Source organism: Aethalodelphis obliquidens, unplaced genomic scaffold (genome assembly GCF_003676395.1).
Source record: "Aethalodelphis obliquidens isolate GAN/ISIS:26980383/991018 unplaced genomic scaffold, ASM367639v1 scaffold1, whole genome shotgun sequence".
NCBI lineage: Eukaryota > Metazoa > Chordata > Mammalia > Artiodactyla > Delphinidae > Aethalodelphis > Aethalodelphis obliquidens.
Window position 1 is genome coordinate 60,070,962 of NW_020837945.1, and position 15,092 is coordinate 60,086,053.

A 15,092-nucleotide genomic window follows, 5' to 3' on the forward strand; every position below is an offset into this window, starting at 1 on the left:
TAATTACTTTAAATGTACATAGATTAAGTTCTTCATTCAAAAGACACAGAGTAGCTGAATGGATTAAAAAAAAAACAAGACCCAACTATGTGCTTTCTATGAGAGGCTCACTTCAGCTTTAAGGACACATAGAGACTGAAAGTGAAGGAATGGAAAAAGATATTCCATGCAAACAGGAACCAAAAGAGAGCAGGGGTAGTTATTTTACATAAGACAATATAGACATTAAGCCAAAAATGATATCAAGGACAAAGAAGGTCATTATATCATGATAAAGAGGTCAATTCATCAAGAAGATGTAACAATTTAAAATATTTATGCATTCAACATTGGAGCACCTAAATATAAAGCAAATATTAACATTTTGAAGTGAGAAATAGAAATACAATAACAGTAGTGGATTTCAATAACCCACTTTAAACAATGGATAGAGCATCTAGACAATCAACAAGGATATATTGGACTTAACACATTAGACCAGATGGAATTAACAGACATATACAGAATATCTCATCCAACAGCAGCAGAATACATATTTTTCTCAAGTGTACATGGAACATTCTTCAGGATAGATCATATGTTAGGCCATAAAACAAGTCTTAATAAATTAAAAAAGACTGAAATCATACCAAGCATATTTTCCAGCTACAATGTTATGAAATTAGAAATCAGTTACAAGAGGAAAACTGGAAAATTCACAAATATGTGGAGATTAAACAACATGCTTGTGAACAACCAAGGGTCAAAAAAGGAATCAAAAGAAAAATAAAATAATTAAAAAATATCTGACAAAAATGAAAATGGAAACACAACATACCAGAACTTATGGGATGCAGCAAAAAGCAGTTCTATGAGGTAAGTTTAAATGCTTACATTAAGAAAAAAGAAAGATCTCAAATAAACAACCTAACTATACACCTCAAGGAATTAGAAGAAGAACAAACTAAGTCCAAAGTTAGTAGTAGGAAGGAAATAAAGATCAGAGCAGAAATAAATGAAATAGAGAGTAGAAAGACAATTAAAAAGATCACAGAAACTAAGAGCTGTTTAAAAACAAAACAAAACAAAACAGACAAACCATTAGCTAGACTAAGGAAAAAAAAAAAAGACAAAACCAGAAATGAAAGACATTACTACAGAAAACTGAGAAATACTAAGAATCCTAAAAAAAACTACTATAAACAATTAAATGCCAACAAGTTAGATAATCTAGAAGAAATGGATATATCCCTAGAAACATGCAACTTACTGAGACTGAATCGTGAAGAATTAGAAAATCTGAATAGACTAATTACTATAGACTCAATCAGTAATCAAAATCTTGGATTTGACACCAAAAGCAAGGGCAACAAAAGCCAAAATGAATAAGCAGGACTACATCAAACTAAAAAGCTTCTGAACAGCAAGGGAAACCATCAACAAAATGCAAAGGCAACCTATAGAATGGGAGAAAATATTTGCAACCACATATCCAATAAGGGGTTAATATCCAAAATATATAAGGAACTCATATAACTCAATAGCAAAAAAACCCCAAAAAACTCATTTGAAAAAATGGGTAAAGGATTGAAGAGACATTTTTCCAGAGAAGACACACACAAATGGCCAATAGGTATGTGAAAAGGTGCTCAACATCACTAATTATCAGGGATACACAAATCAAAACCACAATGAGCTATCACCTTACACCTGTTAGGATGGCAATTATCAAAAAGACAAGAGAAAACAAATGCTAATGAGGATGTGGAGAAAAGGGAACCCTTGCACGCTGTTGGGGAATGTAAACGGGTACAGCCACTGTGGAAAACAGTATGGCGGTTCCTCAAGAAATTAAAAATGGAACTACCATATTATCCAGCAATCCTACTTCTGAGTATATATCCATAGGAAACAAAATCACTGTCTCAGACATATCTGTACTCCTGTGTTTATTGCAACTTTATTCACAATAGCCAAGGAATGGAAACAAAGTAGGTATCCATCAATGTATGAATGGATAAAAAAATGTGCTATAGATACACACAATGGAATATTATTCAGCCTTAAAAAAAAAGAAGGAAATGTGGTCATTATTGACAACATGGATGAATTTTGAGGACATTATGCTCAGTAAAATAGGCCAGACAGAGAAAAACAAAAATACTAAGTGGTATCACTTATATGTGGAACCTTAAAACAAAAATGGGTTGAAATTGTAGAAACAGAGTAGGATGGTGACTGTCAGTGCCTTTGAGGTGGGAGAAATAGGTAGGGCCTGGAAAAATGGTACAAACTTTCAGTTACAAGATGAATAAGGTCTGAGGACCTAATGTATAACATGGTAACTATAGTTAATATTTCATAATTGAAACTTACTAAGAGAGGAGAAAATAAGCGTTCTTACACACACACACACACACACACACACACACACACAATAAGTATGTGAGGTGATGGATATATTAATTAACCCAGTGGGAATCCTTTTACAATGCCTACATATATCAAATCATCATGTTTTATGTACATTTTAAGTATCTTACAATTTTGTCAATTATACCTCAATAAAACTAAAAAAAATAAAAGATGCAATGACCTAAAAACTCATGAAATTTCATTTCAACAAATAGCTAATTTAATTTGAATATGTAACCACTAAACAGCATGTTAATCATGGTAACAGAACACTGGAACATTAAAAAAAAGGAATTCTGCAAAGAGGGTGAGAAAAAGTTCCTCATGAATCCTGCAAGAATCAGGGCTATGCATATCCTTGGATTTATTCAGCATTGTTCACAGAAATGATTACATCTTACCAAGTTACTAGAAAGTAAAACAGTTAGGAGAGCAATCAGTATTTTCCCCTTATTATTACGGGAAACGTAGCAATATAGCCCCTTCATTTAGATCATGGGGTAGATATTTATATATGAATAATTCTATTCAAATTTAAAGATACTTCATACTCCATTAAAAGTCTAGTGATGGCTGTTACGCAAGTCACAGGAGCAAAAGCAAAGACTTCAGACTGTCTTCACAGTAGTTGTTAGTCTCTGCAGTAAAAATCACTTAATTTAAGCTTCTTTTTCTTTATTTGCCACAATTTCACTTCAAGAAAACGGTTGTGGTGAATTGGCTGATTCTGACAAGCTACTTAATTGCCTGAGTCTTCTCTAAGAAAAAAAAAAAAGAGAGATAGGGCACTGGAACATTTCTAAGGTGGAAGGGAGATTTGCTCTGATCTTCCAATCCACACTACCTTTATCTGTACACATTCCTCAATGAATATGAAATGTCCATATTCTCTAAAGGATTCAACCAAAATTACCTTCATAATCTTTATTAGACAGTTGAGATATTGAATAGACAGAAAAATTATTTTCAAGAATTTTCTTATGACCAATAAGAGGAAGCTGAGAGTTAAATGGGGAGGAAAATGGAAGCTGGCCATTTTCACATCCACTGAAATGTCCCTGTAGCATCGAGGCAGCAGTTGCAACTTGTAGACAGGAATCTAACACAGTAAGCGTCTGGAGAAGCCCTCAGGCTAGGCCAACCCTGTTCACACACACACCTAAGTTATCTTCCTAGAATTACAACTCTATGGCTGGTGTCGTAGCCTCTTAAGGAAGACCATTTTCATGTGGCTTGTGAGGGAAAATGGCCTACTTATTTATTTAAAAAAAATTTTATTGGCATATAGTTGATTTACAATGTTCTGTAGGTTTCTGCTGTACAGCAAAGTGAATCAGTTATACATATATCCACTCTTTTTTAGATTCGTTTCCCATATAGGCCATTACAGAGTATTGAGTAGAGTTCCCTGTGCTATACAGTAGGTCCTTTTTAGTTATCTATTTTATATATAGTAGTGTGTATATGTCAATCCCAATCTCCCAATTTATCCCTCCCCCACCTTACCTGCTGGTAACCTTTAAGTTTGTTTTCTACATCTGTAACTCTATTTGTTTTGTAGATAAGTTTATTTGTACCTTTTTTTTAGATTCCACATATAAGTGATATCATATGGTATTTGTCTGTCTCTGTCTGACTTACTTCACTCTGTAGTGACAATCTCTAGGTCCATCCATGTTGCTGCAAATGGCATTATTTCATTCTTTTTTATGGCTGAGTAATATTCCACTGTATATATGTACCACAGCTTCTTTATCCATTCCTCTGTTGATGGACATTTAGGTTGCTTCCATGTCTTGGCTATTGTAAATAGTGCTATAATGAACATTGGGGTGCATGTATCTTTTCAAATTATGGTTTTCTCTGCATATTTGCCCAGGAGTGGGATTGCTGGATCATATGGTAGCTCTAGTTTTATTTTTTTTAAGGACCCTCCATACTCTTCTCCATAGTGGCTGTATCAATTTACATTCCCACCAACAGTGCAAGAGGGTTCCCTTTTCTTCACACCCTCTCCAGCATTTATTGTTTGTAGATTTTTTAAAAGTATACTTTTCCATGGAAAAATAGAAAGAAAAACATTTAATAAATCAGATATCTGCTTGAGCCAAAGTTTTGTATTCATATGCAGCAATTTACTTTAAATGTGTATTTCCTCCCTTGATTAAGATTTCCTCAATAGAGTTGGCTGTATTTCATTACTATTACTGTATTTTCCATTTCCTTGTATAGAAAATGTCCATAACACCTGCATCTAAGGTTTATTGGGAGGATTACATGAAATGATGCTGTCTGCCTTGAGACGGCACTTATACTGGGGATCTATGCAGCTAGGGTTTCACAGAGCATAATTCACTCAGGCTAAAAAGGGACACAAAATCAGGGTATCTTTCTGATTTAAATTATTCAACAAACGATATGCAACAAATAAGGCTCATTTGAAATATATATATATCTCCACCACTACTGCTTTGAAAGAAAGACAAGGAATTACAGCAAGAATTAAGAAGAATACAGGGCAGTTGACACCATTCTCACACTCTGCCTTCCATCCATTATAAGCCACCCTTTCATTGTGCTCTGGAACGTATTCCCAGTTACGCACTCCTGTAATTTATAGTCTTTGCCCTCTTGTATCATGAATTTCTCCCTCGCTACTAGATCATTCCCATCAATATGCATATATGTGCTGATACCTCCCATCTTTTAAAAAACAAAATAACACTCAAAAGACCAACTGCCAACAGAAAAAAAAAAATCCTTCTTTGACCACATGTGACCCCTATTATATGGGCTCCCTTCCCAGCAGTCCACTGAAAACACTCTTGTCTATGTCATGAATAATCTCCACGTTGCCAAATCAAAGTTTCACTTGTCTATCCTCTTTTTAATTGAACCCAGCAGCATTTAGCCCAGTTAAACACCATCACTTCCTTCCAGAAATACTTTTTTCTCTCAGCTTTTCAATAAACAATTCTCCTGGTATGCTTTCTACCTCACTAGTTCCTCATCCTCTGAGTAGTTATTCATCTATTCTAGGACTTAGTCCTGGATCCTCATATTTCTTCTCTATCCAGACAGTCTCCCAGGTTGATTTCATTCACTTCCAGAGCATTAAAAACACTGACATGTTTTTGACTCCCAGGTTCCTTACTACAATCTTGATGTCTGGGCTTATATATTCAACTGCCTATTTGACATGTTCATTTGGATGTCTAATAGGTATCTCACATTTAACCTGCCCTTGTGGACCTTATAGAGGCCTCCTCAGCATCTAGCAGCTCAAATATCACTTCTTCAGAGAGGCTTTCCCCATCTTGCTTTCCCCATTATACCTCTCCCTCTACTTCTTAGTTATTATCTTATTTATTGCCTGTTTTCCCCACTAGCATATAAGCTTTATGAGGGCAGGGCTACTGTCTGTCTTCTCCACTTCTCTAATATCTAGAACAATGCCTAGCACATAGTAGATGCTCTACATATATCTGTTAAATGAACAAACATGCTTGCTAAGCAATTATGAAAGACTTCAAATCTTGCCTGGTCTTCTCTGATAAATTTATCTTTCCACCATAAACTTCATCAACTGTCTATTAATACAAAGCATATTTACACAGCCATAAAAGTTACTGCCTGGTAAGTATTTCTAGAATACTTTTTATAAAAATAAAGCAATGGGATGTTAAAAGGAATTTAGATTATCTTCAAAAGATCATTGTGTGAGACCTGTGACTGGCCATCTTACTGCTGCACCTGACATGCTATCCTGTCAGGGTCACAGGAACATTAAGCCACCACTTGGAGTGTCACTGACCATGCTGCCATAGGTGGTACTTCTGCCATTGCTTAAGTGGCCCCTCTCTGAAGAATGCAGTACTTGTAGATACAGGCAAATTGCAGGTAACAAGAATCTTTCACAGAGGGCAGCCATGTCTAGACCTTGAACCACTTCTTTTTTGTTTTGTTTTGTTTTGTTGGGGTTTTATTTTTTGGCCGTACCACGCGGCTTGTGGGATCTTAGTTACTCGACCAGGGATTGAACCAACGCCCTCAGCAATGAAAGCATGGAGTCTTAACCACTGGACCTCTAGTGAATTTCCACCTCTTTTTTTATAATATGGAGGACAAATTTGTCATGGGCTTATCCCTGAGGAATTCTTCCAGTTCTGTATCCTAAAACTGGTATCACAGAACTGATCTTGTGTTTTCTACCCAAAGAAATATATGTGATTGCTAGAGACCTTTATCAACAGTAGGGTTGCTCATCTATGTAATTAGAAAGAAGTATGGTACCTCTGTCGGACAATTTGCTGATAAACTTAATGAGCAAAAACAGCCCAACTAGAAGACAGGAAGCAGGCTTCCGTCAAACACATCCAGGATGCAGCTGATTTGGACAAGCCACAGCAGACACTGGTTGAGAAGTGTCATTAACTTTTTTGATGTTCAGAGGAATAACACTGCTATGGCCTGGGAGGTTGCTTACTGGTAACGGCTATATAAAGTATATAGGAGGTCAAGAATCACCTGTGCAGAAAATGATGCATCAAAAGGAATACAACCACATGATAAACTGGGTAGAAAAACACATTGTGCAGAGCATCTTTGCTCAGAAGCAAAAGGAGACAATTGCCAAGTGCATTTTATATCTAAAGCTGCTCCCAAAGAAAGCTCAAACAAGTCAGTCTATAAATGCATCCATCTCAATTGAGACAGCTACAAACAGCTGATTTACTAAATGGAAACTAGTCTATGTGACAAAATCTTTTTGTCTGTTGTTGTAGACTGAACTTACATTTTACCTTTCATAAAAAAGAAAAGATTTGGGCTTGGATAGTGAGAGAAACAGAACAACCTATTGGCCAGTAATGTATTTCTCATCCTTCTTGCTCTGTATAAGCAGTTTGCTTCCAGCAAGAAACAAGCTGGACAGATAGATAACAAATTAATGACTTTTTATGAACCAATCAGAGAACTGAAGCCATCCCCAAATCTGGAGACAGGCACCTTCAGTGAGACACAACACCCAAGCATTTGCTTATCTGAGGCAGAAGCTACCCTACACCATGAGCCAGTAAGATCATTAAGCTAGAAATCTGGCTAATTGCTGAAGGCCAAGGGTGGGCCGGCATGAGAAGGGTGAAGCTCCTGGGGGGTCACAGTCATAGGGAGGTTCCTACCTTTTTGCTCTAGGAACTCCACCAGCCTCTCACAGAGAGGATCAGGGAAAATCTGGATAAAGTCCCCACCGTGGTTCTAGCTGGGGGAGAGGAACAGCAACAACTGCAAAATCTGCCCCTACTCTTCTCCACGGCTTCATCTGCAAGCAGCGCCACCTGAAGGCACTAGGGTAATGCCACTGCAGCTGGGGGAGGGGAACTCTGCCCAGACCAGCCTCCCTATCTCATTCAAGTGAAGAAGGAACCTCACAGAGGGAAGGGCTTTAAGGTCACAGACCAAGACAGTGGATACTGAAAGAAGGGAACACAGGGGCAGGGAAAAGCTCTGGCCCTAGAGTAGGAGCAGAAATTCTTCCGAATGGCCAATACTGTGCACTCCCAAGAGAACGTTAGAGAATGCTCCCCTCATCCACACACCAGCACGCTAGCAAACCTCTAGTAATAACAGAGGAGTACAGCTGGAGGATTGCAAGAGACAGATTTTCTCAGGGAACAGCACAAAGGGAAGACCTAAAGCCAGAAGAGAGGACAAAAAAAAAGTCACTAGTGAACACTGAAGTCTATGGTGCCCATAGCAACAACAAACCTCAACAATGGTAACCATAGCAACAACAAACTTCAAACATCGCCCAATGCCTGGCTACATTAACACAAATCTCCACACTAAAGGCCCATTTATCTCAGTTTCTATTGCCCTGTACATGTCTGGCTTTCAACAACAAAAAAATCAGACATATTAAAAGACAAGAAATAAACAAAGTCTGAAAAGATAAAGCCATCATTAGAACAACACTCAAATATGAAAGATGTTGGAACTATCAGAGAGGAAATTTTAAATAACTTATGATAATATTAAAAGCTCTAATGGAAAAGGCAGTCATCATTCAAGATTAGATAAGTAATCTTAGCAGAGATATGGAAACTATAATGAGTCAAATGAAAATGCGAGAAATCAAAAACACACGGTAATAGAAATGAAGAGGGCCTTCAATAGGCTCATCACTAGACTTGATACAGCCGAGGAAAGTATCAGGTTACTTGAAGTTCGGGCAATAGAAATTATATAAACTGAAAAGCAAAGAGAAAAAAAAGTGAAAAAAAACAACAGAGCACTGAAGAGCTGTGGGACAATATCAAACAATGCAATACAAGCGTAACTGGAATCTCAGAAGGAGAAGAAAAAATGGGGCAGGTAAAATATTTGAAGAAATAATGGGTAAAACATATCCTAAAATTACAGACACAAAACCACATACCTAAGAAACTTAGAGGCCACCAAGCAAGGAAAACAAACAAACAAACATACTATACCTAGACATATCATATTCAAATTGCCAAAATCCAAAGACAGAAAAAACCTTGAAGGCAGCTGGAGGAAACCCATCGTACCTACTCTTATGGATTTAATGTTTTTGTTCCCCTCCAGATTCATATGTTGAAGTCCTAAACCCACACCACCCACCACCCCAGTGTGGCTGTATTTGGACATGGGGCCACTAAAGAAGTAATTAAGGTAAAATGAGGTTCTAAGGGTGGTATTAGTGTCCTCATAAACAGAGACACCAGAGAGCTCACACACTGTCTCTCTCCCTCTCTGTGTACATGCACCGAGGAAAGGACGTGTGATGACACACTGAGAAGGTGGCCTTAACCATGCTGTCACCCTGATCTTGGACATCCAGCTTCCTGGATTGTTAGAATGTTAATTTCTGTTGTTTAAGCCACCTGCCCTGTGGTATTTTGTTATGGCAGCCTGAGCAGACTACGATATCTACAAAGGAACAAATATAAGAATTAAAGCAAACTTCTTGCCAGAAACCAGACAAGCAAGAAGACAACAGAATGACATTTTTAAAGTGTTGGAAAAAAAAAACCTGTAAAACCAGAATTCTATCAATATACCCTGTGAAAATCCCTTCAAAAAGGAAGGAAAAATAAAGAATTCTCAAACAAGTAAAAACTAAGGGAATTCATTACCAGTAGACCAACCCTGTAAGAAATGTCAAAGGACATTCTTCAGGCAGAAGGAATATGACATAGCTTAAAAACTTAGACTTACACAAAGAAATAAAGAGCACCAGAAATGGAAGAAATGAATGTAAAATATAATTTTCAGCTTATTTTTAAATACACTGAAATATAACTATAAAGCAATAGCAGTGACAAGGTGATGGGTATTTATAATATACATAAAAGTAAAATATATGACATATATGACAATAATGGTGAGAGACTCAATCTTCCCCCTGAGATCCAGACTAAGGCAAGGATATCTTCTCTCAGTACTATTCAACCTTGCACTGGAAGTGCTAGCTAGTGCAATAAGGTAAGAAAAAGAAAGAAAAGGCATACAGATTGGAAAGGAAGAAATAAACTGCCTTTATTGGCAGACAATATGGTGGACTATGTAGAAAATCCCCCCCAAAAAATCTACCAAAAACTTCCTAAAATGAATAAGTGAGTTTAGCAAGGTTGCAAGATACAAGGTCAACATACAAAAATGAACTGTGTTCCTACCTACTAGCAATGAATAAATGGAATCTGAAATTTTAAAAAGATGTCATTTGCAATAGCACCACAGAAATAAGTACTTAGGTATAAATCTAACAAAAAATATATAAGATATGTGGAAAGCTATAAAATACTCATAAACAAATCAAAGATCTAAATAAATGGAGAGCTATATCATGTTCACAGATTAAAGACCCAATGTTGTTAAAATGTCAACTCTCCTGATTTGATCTACATTCAATGTGATCCCAATCAATCTCAATATGGTCCCAAATGTAGCAAGCTTTTTTATACAAATTGACAAGATTGCCAATTTATATAGAAAGAACAAGAAACTAGAATAGCCAAAACATTCTGAAAAAGAAGAATAAAGGGGAAAAATTCACATTGTGAGACTGAAAGATTTCCTATAAAGCTACAGCAATCAAAGATAATGTGGTACTGGCAAAGGACTACACATAAAGATGAACAGAACAGAATAGAGCCCAGAAATAGTCCCACATAAATGCAGTCAACTGATTTTTGACAAAAGTATAAATGTAATTCAATGGAGAAAAGAGAGCCTTCTCAACAAATGATACTGGAACAAATGGATGTCTATATGCAAAACAAATGGATGTCTATATACTTTACACCTTATGCAAAAATTATCTCCAAATGGACAACAGATCTAAATATAAAACATAAAACTATAAAACTTCTTGAAGAAAATATAAGAGAAAATCCGAGTGACCTTGGATTTGGAGATTAGTTTTTCCATACAATACTAAAAGCACATCCAGTGAAAGAAAAAAAAAATCAATAAATTGGACTTTATCAAAATTAAAACTTTTCCTCTGTGAAAGTCGCTTTTAAGTGAATTAAAATACAAGCCACAGACTGGGAGAAAATATTTGCAGTCACGTATCTAGTAGAGGACTTGGTCCAGAATATATAAAGAACTCTTAAAACACAGTAAGAAATAATAAGATAATAAGCAATAAGAAATAACAACTCAATAAGAAAATAACTCAATTGAAAAATGGGTCAAAAATATCTGAACAGACACTTCACCATATAAGACATGTAGAAGGCAAGTAAACAAATAAGATGCTCAATATTATTTGTTGTTTGGAAAATGCAAATAAACACCACAATGAGATACCACTCATGACACACCTATTAGAATGCTTAAAATGCAAAAAACAAGCAAACAAACCAACAAACAAAAGGACAATAACAATTGCTGACAAGGATGTGGAACAAGAGGAACTTTCTGGTGGGTATGCAAAACAATGCAGTGACTTTGGAAGAGAATTTGGCAGTTACCTAAAAAGTTAAACATAGACTTAGCATACTACCCAGGAACCACACTTCTAGGTATTTACCTAAGTGAATTTAAAACTTATGTCTAAACAAAAACCTACATGTGAATGTCTGTAGCAGCTTTATTCATAATCGCTAAAAACTGGAAGCAATATTAACAGAATAGAGAAACAAATTATTTCAGAATAAAAAGGCTATTTTTAAAAAATGGCCTTCAGCATATAAATAAAAAGGTTTTGAAGAATTCTGAATAACAAGTGAAAATACTCATGATAAAGTCCTAAATGAAAAAAGCAGCTTAAAAACTATATACACCTACACACACAAATTATCAACTTAACTATTAAAAGAGAGAGATGCATCGAGATAAAAGAACAGAAGTAAGTATTCTAAGATATTAAGAGTAGTTACCTCATAGATTATTTTCCCCCATCTTTTTGGTATTTCTCCGGTGTTCTACAATGAACAGATACGAGAGGAGAAATGTTCTGTACTCTGTATTTTTTAAATGGTCTCACTTCTTTACAGTAGCATGCCCCCAGTTCTTCATGAGATGTTGCTGGCTGCTCTATAAAAAGGGTTCTTTGGTCAGCCATATGTGACTGCTTGGCACACTGTCCCTCTTCTGGAGACTCATAATACCTGGTAGGATGTTAAAGGTTCTGAGAAGGCAGCTAATAATGAAACTTGTTTAACTTGATTTTTTTAACCAGCATTTACCAAATTTTTTTGACCACAGAATTTGTATTTTCTCAAAACTACTTAATATCTCAGGACTACTAGGATTACACAGAACACATGTTGGGGAAATGTTCGCTTAGAACCCCTCTGGTAGTTTTTTTTTTTTTTTTTAATAGTAATCTTTTATTTATTTATTTATTTTTATATTTATTTTTGGCTGTGTTGGGCCTTTGTTTCTGTGCGAGGGCTTTCTCTAGTTGCGGCAAGCGGTGGCCACTCTTCATTGCGGCGAGCGGGCCTCTTCACTATCGCGGCCTCTCTTGTTGCGGAGCACAGGCTCCAGACGCGCAGGCTCAAAGTTGTGGCTCACGGGCCTAGTTGCTCCGCAGCATGTGGGATCTTCCCAGACCAGGGCTCGAATCCGTGTCCCCTGCATTAGCAGGCAGATTCTCAACCGCTGTGCCACCAGGGAAGCCCCCCTCAGGTAGTTTTTAAGGGAAGTAACTGAGCTGTTTCTGGAGATTTCTTTGGCTGATTTAGCAAAGGATGAATTATATATGCCTTTTGCTCCATGGACAAGATGACCCATTATGTGGATACCAGTCAGCCTCTTCCCCCAGCCACTGCTGTCATTGCCCAATGGGCTCATGAACAAAGTGGCCATGATGGCAGGGATGGAGGATATACATGGGCTCAGAAACATGGATTTCCCCTCACCAAGGCCAACTGGCTATGGCCATGCTGAGTGCCCAATTTACCAGCAGCAGGAGAAACTAACACAGAGTCTTCAATACGGCCCCATTCTCCAGGTTAATCAGACAGCTGTCAGGTGGCTGATTATATTGGACTGTTTCCATCATGTAAAGGGCAATGTTCTATTCTTACTGGAATAGACACTTACTCTGGATATGGACGTGCCTTTCCTCCCCGTAATATTTCTACCAAAACTACCATCCATGGATTTACAGACCATCCCTGGATTTACGGAATGCCTTATTCACAATCATGATTTCCACACAGCATGGCTTCTGATCATGGAACTCACTTTACAGCAAAAGTACAGCAAAGGGCCCATATGCAAGGAATTTACTGGTCTTATCATGTATCCCACCATCCTGAAGCAGCTGGCTTGCAAGAATGGTGGAATGGCCTTATGAAGACTCAGCTGCAACACCAGCTAGGTGGCAGTACCTTGTAGGTCTGGGGTTAGGTTCTCTGGAAGTCTGTATATGCTCTGAACCAGCAGCTAGTACATGGTACTGTTTCTCCCATAGCCAGTATTCATGGGGTCCAGGAAGCAAGGGGTGGAAGTGGGAGTGGCACCACTGTAACTAGCAAAATTTTTGCTTCTTTTCCCACAAATTTATGTTCTGTTGGCCTAGAGGTCTTGGTTCCAAATGGGGAAATGCTTCCACACGGAGACATAAAATGATTCCACTGAACTGGAAAGAATGCCACCTAATCATTGTGGGCGCCTCATGCCTCTGAATCAACAGGTAAAAAAGGAAGTGCTGGCTGGGGTGACTGACCCTGGCTACTAGGGGCAATAGGACTACTACTCCACAATGGAGGTGAGGAAGAGTATGCCTGGACTATAGGAGACCCCTTAGGGTATCTCTTAGTATTACCATGCCCTGTGATTAAGGTGAAAGGAAAACTACAACCCAATCCATGCTGGACTACTAACGGGCCAGACCTTTCAGGAGTGAAGGTTCAGGTCATCCCATGATTAGCAGCCATGCTTGCTGAAGACAAAGGATAGAGTGGGTAGTGGAAGAAGGTAACTATAAGTACCAGCTACATCGACTTGACCGGTTACAGAAATGAAGACTGTAATGGTCATGAGTATTCCCTTCTTATTTTGCTATGAATACGTTTGTGTGTATATGTATCTTGTTTTCTTTTCACTCTTATTCCCTAATCATGTAACCATAAGATGTACTGACTTTGTGTCATGGTTAGCAAGGAGAAGAATAAACATCATTCAAGGACTTTACCTCCTCTTCTGGTGGAGAGGTGTTCATTTTCAGTTGTATGCAGGATAGTTGTATCATGTTAGGCAGAATTATGATCTTGTTGTTTATTTGGAGACTAGGTATGGTTTAGGGAGATGTATATGGGTGCCAAGTTGATAAGGCATGGACTTATGATTTTAATTTTATGTGTCAACTTGACTGTTCCACAGGGTTCCCAGATTAAACATTTCTGGGTGTGTCTGTGAAGCTGTTTTCAGGCGAGATTAGCCTTTGAATCTGTTGACTCAGTAAAGCAGGCTGCCCTCCCAAATGTGGGTGGGCATTATCAAGTCCTTTGAGGGCCTGAAGAGGACAAAAAGGCAGAGGAGGGAGGAATTTGCCTGTTTTTTTGCTTCTTGCCTGCCTGTTGAGCTGGGATATTGGTCTTCTCCTGCCCTTGAACTGGGATTTATACCACTGGCTCCTCTGGTTTCAGGCCTTTGGACTTGGACTGGAATTACTGGAATTACCAGCTTTCCTAGGTCTTCAGCTTGCAGACAGCAGCTCCTGGGACTTCTTACCTCCATAATCCTGTGAGCCAGTTCCTCATAATAAATCTTCCTATACATATATCTTATTGGTTGTGTTTCACTGGAGAACGCTGGCTAATACAGTTTCCAATTCAAATCCCTCCTCTATGAAAATACTTCTGATTTCTCCAAAATCTTCATGGATCTGGCCCTGTTCATATAACTCTCTTGATCTCTTTTGGCCTGTGAGGCACAGGACAGCATATGCTTGTACTATATTCTCTCTGACAGGTGTGTATTTTTAGGCCTTATCTTTCCAACTAGAATTTAATAACCTTGAAAGTAACAGCTTTATCTCTTACTTCTTCTGTATTTTCTTCCATTTGTTCATTTGTTTGTCCATTCATTTTTCATCCATTCAGTAGATTTTCTGAGTTTCTACCACTAGCTAGTTCAATAGTGAGTAACATCTGAGCGCTCCCTTTATTCTTAGGGAGATTACAGTTTAGTTGGGGATACAGAAATGAATAAGATAA

General features: G+C 37.7%; 1 protein-coding gene and 1 pseudogene across 4 annotated transcripts in view; one reads left to right on the plus strand and one right to left on the minus strand.

Annotated features, from left to right (window-relative positions):
• CCDC191 (coiled-coil domain containing 191) overlaps nucleotides 1-15,092 on the minus strand; it is a 101,275-nt gene that overhangs the window by 21,687 nt on the left and 64,496 nt on the right. The window contains exon 14 of one of the 4 annotated variants that reach the window (XM_027105044.1): nucleotides 11,616-12,032. The exons of the other annotated variants lie outside the window; for them this stretch is intronic. Within the exon in view, the coding sequence (XP_026960845.1) occupies nucleotides 12,024-12,032 (9 nt within the window). The 3' untranslated portion in view covers nucleotides 11,616-12,023. Of the gene's footprint in view, nucleotides 1-11,615; nucleotides 12,033-15,092 lie in introns of those variants that run through there. 4 annotated transcript variants of the gene reach the window in all.
• LOC113604968 (ATP synthase F(0) complex subunit B1, mitochondrial pseudogene) lies at nucleotides 1,742-8,509 on the plus strand (annotated as a pseudogene).